Source organism: Colossoma macropomum, unplaced genomic scaffold, assembly GCF_904425465.1.
Source record: "Colossoma macropomum unplaced genomic scaffold, Colossoma_macropomum, whole genome shotgun sequence".
Classification (NCBI taxonomy): Eukaryota; Metazoa; Chordata; class Actinopteri; order Characiformes; family Serrasalmidae; genus Colossoma; species Colossoma macropomum.
In genome coordinates, this window is record NW_023494803.1 from 36,732,097 (window position 1) to 36,749,147 (window position 17,051).

At 38.4% G+C, this 17,051-nt stretch overlaps 1 protein-coding gene across 4 annotated transcripts in view; it reads right to left on the reverse strand.

Annotated features, from left to right (window-relative positions):
* Positions 1-388: 388 nt before the first annotated feature.
* Positions 389-17,051, reverse strand: part of nrxn3a (neurexin 3a) — a 485,766-nt gene continuing 469,103 nt past the window's right edge. For 3 of the 4 annotated variants that reach the window (XM_036592585.1, XM_036592587.1, XM_036592586.1), the window contains one exon: positions 389-1,652. In XM_036592585.1, coding sequence (XP_036448478.1) covers positions 724-1,652 — 929 coding nt within the window. In that variant the 3' untranslated portion in view covers positions 389-723. The remainder of the gene's footprint in view (positions 1,653-17,051) is intronic. The other variant, XM_036592589.1, reaches the window with a different exon arrangement.

Here is a 17,051-nt window from a genome sequence, read left to right on the forward strand (position 1 = left end):
TCGGTCGTAAAATCAAACATAATTTTGGTCGAGTTCAAATAACAGTGCTGCAAAGAGCTTCGGTGATCTGTCCTCAGCAGTCTCACTCGATTTCGTTTACTACATAGTATTTTCTTTTTTTTTTCTTTTGCAGAGAGCAAAAAATGATGACACCACATATAATGTATAAACAATACAAATCTTTTTTTTCATATATAGATATTTTTTGGCAGGAGTCCTCCTTTCTCTGTTTGTACAATAAATATTTTCTTCTTTTTTTCTGTTTTCTGTCCCACTCTTGTAAGATGCCGACACTACGTGTCGCTTACATGCTTGCAATGGCCGAAATAACTTTCTCCTCTTTGTTGTTTTTTTTTGTACAGGATTACAAAAGAAAAAAGAAAAAAAAACAAAAGAAAACGAGATTTTTACGCCAAGGATCACATACCTCTAAAAGTCACTTAGGATAATGATGTAGCTGTGAAAGTATTTCTACACTGATAACGTCTTCGACCAGATTGAAGAATAAGGTCACTAATGTCGCTATTTACCTTCTTGGTATGCTTACAATAGTAAGTGTGCTTTATATTACAGTTCATGTGAGTGGTCAGCACCTCAGCACAGTGCCATTTCCCCTTTCTCTCTCTCTCTCACTCTCTCTTTCTCTCTCTCTCTTTCACTCCTCAGTGCGGCTCCCAATACGGTCAGTGTTTTAGTCTCTGTCTCTCATCTTTTGAAGCGCACTCACACATAATATTCCTTGTCCTTGTTTTTCTGTTTCTTGTTGCTGCTTTTCGAGCTATGCTGCTTGTCCTTCATGACCGCACCATTGCTCTGTGCTGAGTTGGTTATGTAATTCCTGCTCTCATCCACTTGGTACGATCCCTCGTCCCTGTTTCTGTACTTATACATGGCGTACAGGAGAATAAGGATGCATAAAGCAGCAGCAGCAACTATCCCGACGACCATTCCGGTGGTGCTGCTAGATTCACGGACCACCTCGGAGGCCCCCGGAACCCGCCTGACGCCTGGCTCCGTGGGAATTGCTGTGGGTACATTACGGAACATGGGGGAGGTTATTAATGGGTTCTTCAGCTTTGTGTTGTCTACCTCATAGGAAGTGGGCAATGGAAGCAAGACTATGTCGGGCTGGGGTTTAACCTCGCGGTTATTCATTTTGCCTGCAGGCAGTTTGGGTGGCGTTGCGGGCGTGGATGGAGTTGTGGAGCGGCTCAGCTTGGGGGATAAAGACGCGGTAGTAGTCCTACCATATTCGGAGGCTTTGTTAGGTCTAAAGTCCTTGGCTTCCCACTTAGGCGCGTGAGCTTTGTAGCCACCTTCAAAGGCCGACGTAGACAAGGTCTTATCTGTTACCAAGGAGAAGGTGGTGTAAAAATCTTCATCATCAGTAGGGGGCAGGTTAGAGTCAAATGCTTCCCCAGAGCCATACCCAGATATCACCAAGCCATCATCATCATCACAATCATCGCTGCCTTGGTCCGACAAGCAAGGTACCCCCGCCTCAGTGGCCATGGACAGGGACTCTTTGGTGGTCTCAATAATGGTGAGGGGGGGGCGGAGGGTTGGGGGGAGAGGAATGAAGGGTGCACGTGTAGCTACAGGAGGGTGTTCTAAGGGATCCTCTACATGTACTGGGATAATTATTTCACCTCCTAGGATTGAAGAAAACCAACAGGACATGGTGTTAGAGAACATCTGCTTTCCAGAAGTAAAAATAACACACATCTGCAAAGAGACTAAAAAAGAACCAGAGAACTCATACTAAGCAAAAAAGAAAAACAAAATCAAATTATAAACAGATTTATAGCATATGTTTCCACAAAAGGCTTCAAGAGGTCTTCTTGGGTGAGCCAGTTACGACAGTCACGATAAAAATAAAATGTACACTTTTCAAACTGAGAGTTATTGGTTCCTCAAACAGATGAAGCCTAAGCCTGGACTAAAAAGGATTTTAGCTTGTGAATCATCACTGGCACTGCAATTTAGTCCAAGACTAGGTGTAATCTATGTCTGGGAAACCATCCCTTTATGCACATCTGTAGTAAGTATTATTTCTGTGCATAAAATGTGTGCTGGATTAGGTCAAATGAATGACCACTGCATAATAACTGTGGCATCACTTATTAAATAAGAGTCAGTAGTATTTATTATGGCTATTTGTCCATTGCCTCACACATAAACCAATTGAAAAGGACAAAATATCTTCCAGCACACACCGATGAGGAACACTGTGTTTGGTGAAGCATTTATGAAATGCTACTGGAACTTGCTGTAATCTCTCTGAGGAAAAATCTGGCTCCCCAGCTGCCCCGGCCTCATGCCTTTTGAACGCCTTTGTACTGAAACCGAAATGGCAGGCCTCCCTCAGCGCTACAGTGACAGCTGAATGATCCCAGAGCCCATAGCAATCCCCTCTCTATCCTCTGTTTGGCAGCTTTTTGATTCCAGTATGGTGACCCAAGGCCTTCGTTGATTTGAAATTAGCATGGTCTGAAAAGTAAGACTGTCAAACAGTAATAGCATTTGTTCAAATTTGACTAAACAAAGTTTTTTCCCCATTTCAATTTTGGTATATCAGTATAAGTGGACAAAATGAGGTAAATCAGGATGTAGTTATTACTTTCAGTAATCCACTAACATCATATTCAGTGTGGGAATGTGAACCCTACTTCCATAGGGTGAACAGTTTTCATTATAGGTTGAAACGTGCAGCCACTGTGCTCTCACTACGTGTGTATATCACATACTGTGCAAAAGTTTGAGGCATCTGAGGAAACTGAAATTAAACGTTTTTCTGGATGGTAAGCGTTTATTTGCTTGGAAAATACCAATATTAGAAGAAATGAATATAAACTTCATGTATTAAGCAGTGATTTTACGTACGTCAACGTGTTCATTTAACATTTAAGTTCCAAACCTCTATTCATGGATGCCCAGCATTATCCAACACCTGGTTGCTAATCAATACTTCATTATGTGAAATCAGGAGTGCTGGTGCTAGAATTTAATAAATCCATGTGATGGCTGGTTGCTTCCAGGAGAAATGTGGAACCGAACTTTGATCTTCAAACTAGTTCAACTGCTTTTTTTTTTACTTTTTAGTGTCTTTATCTGCACCTATTCTAATGATATATGGTGTCTTTACTGGCAAAACACTCTTACTGCCAAGATTAATGGTTTTAACCAATGTGCTTAGATGCCTAAGACTTTTGCACAGTACTGTTCATCATATATACAGCCAGTGGTACAACTCCTCTGTGACTGTAGTCTCTCGCTCTCATTCATACCACTTGTGAATTTTTGTTACAGTAGAGGCTCTTGAGCAGAACTGGAGCTCCACTTTGCTGTTGCCTGTGGCTTGTTAAATTTTTTTTATCTGCAATTCTCCCACAGGCATTGTCCAGCACAGTCTGCTGAAGGTGCCCTCCAGTGCTAACGTTACTGATATTACTGATTTTGCAAGCATCAGCACTGTTTTGCATGCCTAAAACCCCATGTCAGTAGCGATAAACATGTTCACTATAGCAGTAGCTAGAAATAACTTTGGTAAAGCTGTATTTTCAAAGGCGGCTACAGTCACTGACATAGCAGAAGCAGTGCAAAGTGCTGGGCTTCAGTGTGGAACTACAGATTATTAAAAGGGTCAAACTAGGAAAACTGTGTAAACAATGTTTTAAAAAGATGTAGCTTTTATCATTTAGCTTTTTTTTCTAGGAATAGTACACAGAATCGAAAAAATTCAATAGTTCCAAATGTTGCGTGCCCCAGAGCAATCATCTTAAAGACATGTCTAGACACAGGCTTACTTTAAAACATATTGCTATAAAGAGTTATCAGTAATTTTATGAATTTGAAATGAACCGAGTATCAGTTAACAACTATTTGTATTTTATATTTATATGTATATACACACACACAAGCTGTGTTGCAGTACTAATGAGGCCTAATTAGCTGCTATTATATATTATACTGCCACCACCGTGGCCTTTAGATACACCCATTGTTACCAATTAGTTACAGGCTCTGTGAATTTCACATGAATACATGGAAAAAAAACACCCTGAGGCCAATAAAGAGCTCATATGTTGCTCATAAAACAATATAAAGTATTAGTGTGTACTTTATAAATTGGAAATACAAATGGACTGCTAAGAATGGGTATTTCCTGGGAGTGTTTAACAAACCTAATTTGAGAGCGTGCAAGATAGACAGCACAGAAATGAGAAGTAAAGGAAAGCTATAGGGAGTGTAAAGTCTAGAAAGCCCCCCTTTACGTGCTCTGGTTGGTGGATATTCAGACTGTCACTGCAGCTGCCAGCCTTCTATTGCCATTTAGGTTTGCATATATGAGCTACACAATAAAAGACTTACAGCTTCAAACTAAAAATGCAAAAAGGTACAATCAAACAAAGGTAATTATCAAATGAAATAATTAGCAGCTAGTTACTGTACCACACACAAGCACAATCTAAATCAATAAAGACATCGGGTTAAACAACATTACTTTTATATTAAAGTAACACAAATTAAGAAAGTTCAAGGAAAATAAGTAGACCAGATTTGTGTTAACTTACATCAACAAATTGCCCGCATGATTTTGGCATGAAGAAAAAAAGTGCACAAAAGAAAGTTGTGTAAGAATGTCCTTGGACAGGTTTTTCTTGTGAAAAAAATTACTAGCCACTGTATTTCTTTGTTAGATATATTCTTCAGACATGAGTATACAGGGAGGCAACAACACATACATCCACACCACATAACATGAAAAATAAACTTCACCATTATTCTGTTTTGTTTTTTCATTTTCTTCATTAAATCATCCAGTTTTCATACAAAAACTGTACATATTTGAGCCTTTGATTTGATATATCATTTTTCAATAAATATCTACATTCTAGTAATTAAACTTTTTGCTTAGATTGATTTACTCTTAAAGTTTGAATGAATGGATGGCTGTACATATTTTAGCATAGCTAGAGGGGGGAGGGGGGTGTGAGGAGGGGGCTGGACCTATGAACATACTACATAGGAGATGACAATGATGGGGGTGATTGTGTAAGTCAGTTGCCATGTCCATGTAAAGGCAGTACGAAGCGGTCGGGCGGCATTAGAGCTTTTGGCTGTAAGGAAGGGATGGGGATATACAAACAATGAGCATATACATGCCCATCTACGAAAAAGAACAAAACTCTAACACTGACAATCTGACAAACCCTAAACTGCAACTTCTTCGCCATGCAGTTTGAAACCATTCATTTTTTTTTAAGTCAATTGTTTAAGCAAGATCGCTGTCAGAATTTGAAAAACAAGAGAACATCAAGATCTGGAACAGTTTCACCGACAATCATATGTGCTTTTTCATCATTTTGTAGGTGTAAAAATGAAATTTATTCTCTTTGAAATTTTTCAGCATTTTTTAAAATAAATTGTCGTGCTAACCAATTGATTGATTGATTTCTCACTTTGAGCACATAAAACATTCGCTGAAGTAGTTCCAAATCTAAAAAAGGAAGACTGGAAATCAAAAGCATAGTCTCAAATAATGATAGTTGAGATTTGGTCTTTTACATCTACATTAATTTTACAACACTAATTTTAAACAAACCCAAAAATTCAGCTATTCAAAAATGATAACCAACAAAATAAAAAGAAGAAAAAAAAGAATAATGAAACTGATTAGAGGGCGTAAAAACTAAAGAAAAAATCCCAGAGACAAAAAGAACAAAGCAATTTTGAACTTTCACACACTACAACCAGATGCACAAACTATAAACAGACACAGTCGAGAGGGACAGCTGATGAACAACTGTCGCCTCTGTCATGTGATCCGAAAGACAAATATATCTGTTATTGTTAGTCTTAAACATGTAAACAGGCGTGCAGTCTGGATGTACGTCAAAGAGAGAAGAAAATTGGCTGAAAATGGGTTAATTTTTTACTGCAAGATGTTGTTGATGCATGCTTAAAGTAAGTTGCATTTAGGGAGAGTAGACAAACAACACAGCAAGCTGGGGGTCAGGTAACACGTTAAAGACTGAGAGAGGTTATAGGTGACAGAAGCCATCCAACCAAGGCCTGCAGGTCACAAACGCACACTAGGACAGTTTTTACCTACTTTAAATTCTTTAAATGCAACTAAGGCACAAAAAAGTCATGCTTTTCTTAACCTTGAGTCACTTTTTGCAATTCCTATTTTTACTAATTTCGTTTATATTAGAAAGTATGGTTTTGCTTGACACCCACAGACTTTGGTTCGAAGACTGTACAGTACTCAACTAGGAATTCCACAAGAGGGCAGAGGACTCTTCAGCAGCTTCAATAGAAGTTCTGGGGTAAAACTCTTTCTCTTATTAAAATGAAGCGAACGAATGCATGTTAAAACTAAACTAATAAATGAATGAATGGTAATTAATTTGACTACAAAGCACCCAAGTGTCAATCAGCAGCACAACTAGAGACATACATAGATATGCACTGTGATTAACAGCTCTCTAAGTACACAGCAACACTGCAGTAAAAATGAAATGATGCCTGATGATCAGGATTACAGGATTTGAAGGACTTCTATAGCAAGACTCCTGCTTAATAGGCATGGAGGTGATCAGTGAAGCAAACCTGTATGGCTGTTTTTCAACATAAACTGGAAAAAGGCCACAAATGCAAATACCCTGCATATATACTCTATTAATGTCGTATTAAAATTGCTTTTATGATATTATATGTAATATAATAAAAGAAAGCATCTAACCCCCAGAGAGTAAAGCAGAAGGAAACTAAGCTGTAGAGAAGGAAGGAGAGGCCTGGAGGTGATGCAGCAAGCTGAACTGAAACTAAAGGTTTGCCTACACTCTTAATAATAAAGGATCCTAATTGGTTCTTGGCTTAGACGTACAAAAAACCTTTAAAGGGCCCATATCTTACACTTTTATTGTCTTATTTTTTCCCTCAAGGTCCATTTATGACATTTGTGATGTTTTATGTAACAAAACGGTTATAATTCACTTTTACATGACCTCTTTTTAGCCCTTAGAATTCAACAGGTTTTTTTTGTTACTGTTCCTTAAAGACGAAAATAGGTAAATTGCTCCTCTATGGCATCACTCCAAAAACCTCATCACAAAAGAACTGGCACGTTTGTTTTTAAAAATCTAGGTCCATCAGGCAGTTGAAGGGCCTATACTATACATCCAAAAGTATTCAGACAGTTGCTGATACAGGTGTTTAAATGCACACATTTAGCATGTGTAATCTATAAACACTGCCAACAGATGCTCTTGTGCATACGCATATTTGCCTAAGGTCACCATACCCAATGCCAAGCGTCAGCTAGAGGGGTATAAAGCCCCCCAGCATTGGGGTGTGGAGCAGTGGAACTGTGTTCTCTGGAGTGATGAAGCTCCATCCAGTATATTTGCGATGAGTTGGAATGATACAGAACTGATTATCCAACATCAGTACCCGACCTCACTAATGCTCTTGTGGCTGAACGCAGTCAAATCCTCACAGCAATGTTCCAATATCTAGTATAAAGCCTTCTCAGAAGAGTAGAGGCTGTTACTGCAGCAAAGGAGGACAAACTCCCTATTAATACCCTTTCTTTCAGAAGAAAAGCTGGATGAGCAGGTGTCTACAGACTTTAGGACACTGTATTTGTCTGATGATATTACTGGTCTACTGCGTCAGTGTAGAGGAGCACTGAAGTCCCTCAGTGTATGCTGTCTGGATCAAACAATTGGATCAAACTGGATCTTTATCCTCACTACATTCCTGCTCAACATCCATCCTGGAGTTTTTGTGTTTCAGAGAGAACAAATTTAAGGGCTAGTGTTCTGTGCTTGGAACAAAAGTGTAATGAGGTGACTGCACAAAGTAAATGAAAAAAGGGAGAGCGTATCACAGCATGCAAATGTGGCCCTTTACACTCAATTAGTTCTACCTTAATATGTAAGCCGTAACTTGCAACAAGAACGGCAAAGTGAAACATGACTGAATTCTATATCAAATACGGAACACACAGAACTACATAAAACTTCTACTGCATATTGTGTGTTTATTTACTTCTTGTTACTATTGTAACTAAAAGACAGCTGAAATAAGAGTTGCATATACTTTCAAGTTGTGATATGAAACTTCACAGTATTTCTTCATTAATAATGTGTAACACCTTTTGTGTTAACACTTTTAGAGAACGACGCTGAGTAATGTTAGTTTATTTTAACATTAGTTAATATCTTTAGAGGGCGGCGATGAGTAATGTTTGTTTATTTTAATGTTTGTTAATACCACCTTCAGTGGTGAGTAACGTTGGTTTATTTGATGTTAGTAACGTTGGTTTATTTGATGTTAATAACGTTTAGTGCGGTGGTAAATGTTTGTTAATTTGATGTTCGTTAATAACTTTAGAGAGCGGTGGTGGGTAATATTTGTTTATTTGAAATTAATAACACCTGGCAGTGAGTAATGTTTATTGGATGTTAATATCACCTTTAACATGGAATGTGTTAAATCAGAAAGCAATATGACCAAAAAAAATTCTTAAAACAGGTAACACAAGCGTGTTATCATTTAATACATCACTTCTTAGAGTGTTATTTGCTGCTTGTTAATGACACCTTTAGGGGCTCCCGACTGGCGCAACCGTCTAAGCGTTGGCCCTATCATCAGGAGATCGTGAGTTCGATCCCTGGTGATGCAACAGCCATCCGTAGCCGGGAGTCCAAGAGAGCACAACTGGCCTCGCTCTCTCTGGGTGGGTAGGATGGGCAAGTGCGTTCAGCTGTCCAATGACGTTGCGTGAGCGGCAGTTCGAAAAGAAGCGGTGGCTGGCTTCACAGGTCTCGAAGGAAGCCTGTGTTAGCCTTCGCCCTCCTAGCATTGATGGTATCGTGTGATTGAGGGAGTCCTAACTAGTGGGTGGAATTGGCGACGACTAAATTGGGGAGAAAATTGGGTTAAAATCCAAAAATAAAAAATAAATAAAAAAATAACACCTTTAGAGGGCAGCAGTGAGTAACGTTTGTTTATTTGATGTTTGTTAATAACGCCTTTAGAGGGCGGGGGTGAGTAGCGTTTGTTTATTTGATGTTTGTTAATAACGCCTTTAGAGGGCAGCAGTGAGTAGCGTTTGTTTATTTGATGTTTGTTAATAACGCCTTTAGAGGGCGGCGGTGAGTAACGTTTGTTTATTTGATGTTTGTTAATAACGCCTTTAGAGGGCGACGGTGAGTAACGTTTGTTTATTTGATGTTTGTTAATAACGCCTTTAGAAGATGGCGGTGAGTAACGTTTGTTTAAGCTAACCAGACAATTTGGCTAGTTTAGACTTGTATTTTGCATAGAGTGAACAAATGAAGATAAACACATTGTTAATCAAAATCATTTACATGGCAATTAATTGTCAGTTAAAATTGAAATATCTCCTGCTATGATTTCAATATCACCATGCATCCCTATATTACAGTTTACTATAGAAACAGGACCTACAGGATTACTTTTACATATTATTATAGAATATTGTTCAGTATTATAGAAGTTTCCTCCAGTTCTACTACTGTTCTTTTTGTCAAATGACTGTTGAAATGCAAGAAAGCAGCCTACTGGTTACAGCAACCCCTAATCTGAGCTTTAAAGGGATAACAATTGCACTTTTCTTAAAGCCTGAGAACTTCAGAGAGACATTAATATTACCTTTTGATACAAAATCCAGGGTGCAGCGCCTTTAACTGAGATCACACGACAGCCCCACAGGCTGAGAAATGAGCTGCTGTTCCATTTCTGCTTTAATGGCCGTCAGTGGTGGGGAGGAAACCTAACGACTGTAGTTATTGCTCCTTTAATGTATGTGAGGTGGATCTCTGTGGTGTGTCTTATCTGTGGTTACACGATAGATGGGCAATTAAGCCGAACATCCACTGTTGATCAGCCACCTGCTGGCATGTTATAACCACAACCCCTCCAGCACAGGATGGGGCCAAACAACAGTGTCTCTTCAATCTCCACCATTATTCCCTTTCTCCCATCTTTATGTTCGCTTCATGCATTTTAGAGGTGCCTAATTGCTTTGGAGTCTGAAGGTTTTCACCTCAGTGCAAGCAGCAAGGGGCAAAAAGCAAGCTCTGCTCTCTTCAAAGCATGCAGCTACTTCTTATTCTATGTGGCCAAGTGTTGTGAGGAACTATGCAAAAGCCCATGTAAATTACGCCAGGCCCACATACAAGAGACGTTGAGCTGGGAGACTTCAAGGTCTGAATTTAACAAATCATGCCATCTGGTGTTCAAAGTAAGGAAAGATAAGAATGTGTAATTGCCATAATGGTCATCACCAAAAGACATGGAAGTGAAACTAAAAAAGTCCCCCTAATCAGCAACACCAGGCCTCCAGACACCCACAGAGATAACATGGATTTACAAGTATGAATGAACTTAAAAGTCTTTCTGAAGTGAGTACTGGATTAAAACCCTTATTGTAAGAAATTCTAATAAAGTGATGTATAACTAAGCGACTAAGTACTGGAGGTGTGAATGTGCTCTTCATAGAAAAAAAGGTAATCTACAATTGTAAATGTACAGCAATCAAAAACATACAGTCAAGTTATTCCAGATGTAATTTAAAGGACCCACAACCTGCATAATTATTGTAATTTTTATTTTTTCTTCTTATGTCCACCTCCAACATTTGTGTGTTTTTCTATATCAAAAACAGTCATGTTTCATTTTACATGACCATTTTCAACCTTTCTTTACCAGTCTGTTTTTGTTACTGTGCCCTTGAGACTGACATATGTAAATGAGCTTTTTTAATAGGCCGCCCTGTACTGCACCTCATTCAAAAAGCAGTCGGGGCTAAAACACTGTTTGTATCTTAAATATGAATGTGCAGAGCTAAACTGCTGTAGGCTGAATAGCATATACATGTAAGGACTGGTGTGACATCACAAAAGCAGTGAATTAAAAACAGGTGATTTTTGCAGCTTAGTTTCCCTGTATGAGCTGTAGGGTATTTCTTGAAACTTTAACGATGTTTACATACTACATCAAACTCTTATTTCAAAAAAAAGGGAAACTATTGTAGTTTTCATGGTATGGGCCCTTTAAGCCTAATCTTATACTGTATTATAATATATTATGATTCTCCTACATTGAAACATCTTTGTAAGACTTGGACCTCTCCAAATGGCTCTGAACATTTAAAGTTTAGCCTGTTTTTATTGAACCCAACAGAGTAAACTTACCACACTAAACTCATATTTCATATAACTATGGGTGTATTTATTACCACAGTGGTAGTGACTCAGTTTACTGTTAAAAGCTCCTATTAATGCTTAGGAAACAATGTTGTCTATGCTCTGACGTTGCTAAATTATTCTGGAATACAAAATTGGCTAATGTGTATGTTTCCTCCTGTTATATGTCCATAGGAACAAGTTATATTAATCTTCTACATGGCATTTAATTTCTAACACTTAGTTCTTAATGTGAGAGGTTATTTTAAATGAAATAGAGATACTATACAAAGATGTAACATTTTGCTACATCCACTTCCAACTGAGCTGGTGAATTTTGCAAATAAAGATTCAATAAATAACTTCACCACTAATTAATTGCTATTCTTGGAGAAAAACACAATACTGCACTCCAATTTTCTCACTCTCATTAATTTCTGGCTCTCCGTTTCTGACTCGTTACTTTGATAACTTTTTAATTACCGGCTGAAGTGTTAAAACGCCTGCTAACATGCATCACTGTCAGATCACTGTGTGATTGGGTACAATGGGAGACGCCTCCCTTAAACAGAAACCTTCTACTAAACAAACGCCAAGTGTTGAATGGATTAGATGTGCAGACTCTTGTACGTCGCCAAATTAATTTTCTAGGAAAAAATGTTAGTGATATAGATTGCTATGTACATACACATCTGGTATTTAATACTTATATCATCATTTAAATGTCTGCTATTGAATTAAAACGATTTATTAATAAAATGAAAGACTATTTTGTCTCTGAATGACTCCTACGCTATGCCATGCTGTTCTTACAGTTTACGTACAGCTGAATGCAAAAGTTTGGGCACACCTGCTCAAATTACATGCTTTGTTAAATTTGTAAGTGAAAATAAGTGAATACATCTTCTATACATCCTCTACGCTTCTGCACATTTTAATGTACAATTACTATTTATTAACTGCATTTATTGTTCACTTACCATAGAAAAAATAAAACAGAAAATGTGGTCTGCACAAAAATTATGGCACATTCTGTATTTCATGTTTTATTTGTTATTGTTATATATCTGTCAATATGTTAAACTTGGCAAATCACTTATTTTCACTTCAGCAAAATGTAATTTGACAGGGGGTGTTCAGACTTTGGCATACTATATAATCTGTAATCTACTCAGGACAGCACTCTTTACATGTCGGTCTGTCTCACTTCTTGTTCTGTATATTTATTGTATTTCTTGTATTTATTTTTGGGCCAAATTGTGCAGTGTTGTGTCCTGACTGTATTGTACTTGGTATTATACTGTACTGTCCTGCTTAATTACACTATATATGTCCTTTTTGGGAATCTTTACTCAGTTTTCTCCCAAATTTATTCACATCTAATACCATCTGCTAGCTAAGTGCTACACAGCTAGGGGGCTTTCCTTTCCTGCAGGTCAAGTGAAGCCCCACAACTTTTTGAGTGCCACTAATGCAGTATCATTGGACAGATCAACACTAACTCAACGCTGGAGGAGAACACCTACTGCCAACCCTGTTAAGTCAGCTAACAGACGCTCACGTTGCACACGCTAGCTTTTACTGTGTGGTCATAAACACAGGCTGAGTTTAAGTTGTACGGAGGCCCTGGAGGAACACTGTTTTGATCCACTGCATACTTGTATATGGGATGACAAAAGTTGATTTTGATATATTTTCAGCATCATTTGAGGGATAATCCAGTTCATTTAAAGGACTCATATCATGGAAAAGCTATTTTTTTCTCATAATTCTGATTTTAAGAGTTTGATATAGTATGTAAATGTTAAAGATTCAAAACATGCCATTTCCTTCCCAGTCAATACAGTCCATATAAGGAAACTAAACTTGTTCTGAATTCATTGATTTTGTGATGTCACTAAAAAACCAGTGTATTTCCATATATCTGCTAATTCAGTCTATAGCAGTTTAGCCCAACCCATTCAAGTCCACTGAAGTTATATGGAGTGTTTTAGCCCCTGGCTGCTTTCGGAATGAGTTACAATACAGGGCAGGCAATCAGAACAGAGATCATTTACATCAGTTTTAAAGGCACAGTAACAAAAATAGTCTGTTCAATTCTAAGGGATAAGGAGAGGATGGAAAATGGACGTTTAAATGAATGACCATTTTTATATAAACCCACACATACGTCTAAAGGGGACCAATAAAATAGAAGAAAATGTATGAAATTTACTTTTTAATTATTAGTGTAGCTCAGAATGTTCGAAGTGTGCGAAGCTAACTTTATGGGCGAAGATAACTTTATGAGGTGCGTGAGCAAATATTTCTCGTCGCCTAGTAGCATCCAAAGAAAGCGTCAAAAGAAGATCTGGAGGAATGATCTTGGTCGGGGGGTGGGGGGAGTTGTTCCCCTGGTGGTGTTTAACCCCATTGTGCTACCAAACTAAACTAGCCAAATTGTAAGGAGCCCAAATTGACCGTGGCACACCACTGGAGCTATTCAGGTGTAGCCACTCCAGATAATTAGGCCTCAGGGGGCTTGTTGCTCCTAATTGTGAGTCAGTTTTACTTTTGTCTCGTTCAAAAGGAACACTAAGATCTATTCATTTCAAACAAAGTGAAAACAAGAATATTTAGCAGCATTTCAGAATGAACAAAACGGCTCCTGCAGTTCATCTTTAATTGTCAGATCTTCACCGATATTGTATAAAAACAGTTGTTCTTATGCAGGCATGCGCATGCAGATAATGGGATTATCATGGCAGGAAAAGCTTTGAGTTTGCAAATACTTGATCAGGATAAACTCCTCTTTAAGGCAATGCAGCATTACTCTCTTTATGAATCAGTATAAGTCCTCTTATGGAATTCCTGAGGAAGAGGGGGGAAAGGGGGGGAATCCAACAGTTTTACAAACAGAGAACAGAATCACGTAACGACACTTCAAGACACAGACGAGTGGACGGACGCAAAAACACAGCTCGAGGGAGAAAATGCAGCAGCAAATGTTGCAACCGCAACCTCGGGGATGATGCTAAACTCAAACTGGCTCATACATAAACCAATCCGGTTAGTCTGAACACGGGGGTTATGTGTGGAGCACACAAAATGGCGCCATGCACTAAAGGATGAGCGAGAGAGAGAGAGAGCAAGAGACATACAGAGACAGAGTTCTCTAGAGGATGATTCTAGCTGAAAAGCTATCGTATAACATGCCACAAATGACTGCTTGAAAGAACATGAAGTTGAAAAAAACAGATATTTTTGTGGCAATAAAATTCTTTTTATGCCATCTGCATTCAGAAATTACTTCATATGCAGAACGGCTCTGAGCGGGAACAGGGCAGGGGGGGGCTGGAGCGGATAATATTTTTATCATTCTTTAAACACAACTTTCTTAACGTTACTGCAAACATTAAAAGTTCAAAAGCTTGTTTTGATGGCAAGAAAAGATTTTGTTGCCAGTTATTTGCTTTGTTAATCAGAGATGGGAATGCTGAAGTAGAAGCCTGATGGCACAAATGCTCAAGATAATGGAGGAAAAAATCGATTTCAACACCAAAAAATCATGCGGCACAAAATGAGGCGAGACGACAGGAATGCTGTTTTATCTGGGAAATAGATGAGGACACAGTCTATGAAGAAAAATAAAAGGATAGAAAAGAAAACGAAACTCAAAAAGACCACAATCGAACGGGAACTCAAAGCAGAACTGAAGAGAAACAACCAGACCATGCTTTACATAAATAAATAAATAAATCAATAAATAAAAAAACGTCTGGAACAATAGCGTCTCATGCAGCTGTCCACGTTAACTGATGCTGGGGTTAGAATGGCATGAATTTCTGTGTAAACGTGACTGGATGATTGGGGCCCTGCCAATATCTTTCTTTATGAGTACATAAAGATATAGATCAAGAAGTAGCAGTACTTCCACCAGTCTCTACAACTACCTACGGCTAACGTTTGAAAGAAATTGGGATTGACAAAAGTGAGGCAAAGACAAATAGCTGTTCAGGAAACAAAAGCTTTTCAGAAGTCTGTCATGTCCATGTGAAATATTTATAACAGCCTATTTATACAGGACAAAGAGCCATTAGTGCAGGCCATATGTGTAATGTGAAATACACAGCTCTCTTTGAAGACTCTTTCCAGTGAGAACTTATGAGGGTGCTTTAGATGAAAGAACTGCAGGGCACTATCTTTTAAACAAATGCTGTGGCATAAACTATAGACCTATAAAATATGATGCCCCTTAACGTGTGACCATTACCGTAAGGAATGTGGCTGTGCATTATAATATTATTTGTGACAAATCTTAAAAGTTAGAGTGGTTCCCTAAAGAACCTTTTAGTGGATGTTTTTTTTTTTTCAGAGGAGTGGCTCTTAAACCGGTTCTCAAACCGCCTCCCAGACAGTCCACATGTTTGCTCCAACTCAACTTGCAAGACATTGGGATAGAGCAAAAATATGGATCATGTGAAGACGGATTTGAGAATCACTGCCATAGAAGAACCACTTCTGGTTCCCTAAAAAAACCTTTCAGTGGATGGTTCTTTAGAGCAGTGGTTCTCAAACTGGTCCTCAGGGCCCCCTGGATCAGTGGTGCCCAACCACCTTGGAAAGTTCAGATCCAGCACACCTGGATCTAATACTCAGATGTTCCTGGATCATTACCTAGATCATGTGTTAAATTAGGGTTGGAACTAAACTCTGCGAGGTGGCAGATCTCCAGGACCAGGAGTGGGCACCCCTGACTTTGATGGTCCACATTTTTGCTCCAACCCAACTCGCAACACAGGGATCGAGCTAAAGTGTGGACTGTCTGGGTGGACCCGAAGACCAGTGTGACAACCACTATTCCGGAGAACCAGTTTTGTTTACACTGTATGAGGCACAGAGGAACCACTTTATAATGCCAAAAAATAACCACTTTTGCTTTCCTAAGAACCCTTTCAATTCATGGTTCTTTATGGAGCCAGTTTTGCAAACAATGTATCTGAGTCTGAAGAACCTTTTCAAAATTTAAAGAACCTCTGCATTCATGTAAAGACTCTAGGAAGAACCCTTAGATTGGTATACACTCTTAACAGGTGCCAAATGGGTCTTTACACAATGAAATAAAACTTTCAGACGTAAATGTGACGTGTGTGAAGAGCCTTTTTAAAGTTTAGAGAACTTCTATATTCTATTCTGAACACTGAAGGGGTTCTTTACTCTCATATTTCTTTTTTAAATATGGTTCTTTAAGAAAACAGAAGAGGTTCTTGCATGGCATCGCTTAGAGAAACTTTTTTTTTTTAAGTGTAAAACTTTTACATTATGTAAATGTTCTTTTAACATTTAAAAAGGTTCACACTCACAGATCTCACTTTCAAACATGGTTCTTGGTAGCGGAAGTGGTTCTTCATGGCAGTGGTTCTCAGTTCTCAGGGATCCCCAGATGGTTCACATTTTACTCTATAACAATGTGTTGGGATGTAGCAAAAATGAGGACCTTGCTGGGGGCTCAGAGGGCCAGTTTGAGATCCAGTACACTTAAAGAACCCTTTGTGGACCCCCATTTTTAAGAGTATTCTTTGCTAAAAATGGATTCATATGATCTCTGACTTCAATAGAAATTTTTTTGACATGTTTGCTTTTATACATTGAGATGACAGACTTTTATTTTACAAAATGACAGTTCTATCAAAACGTCAACGCCCAACTTCTTTCAAAACTCAACATGAAATCAATATGATTTTAAATGTGATTTTATCTGATTTTGGTTTTTAGATTTGGAAAAACTAATAGCAGAATAACTTGTTCACACTAAATCAATCAAAATCAGGCAGTAAAAAAACAAAACAA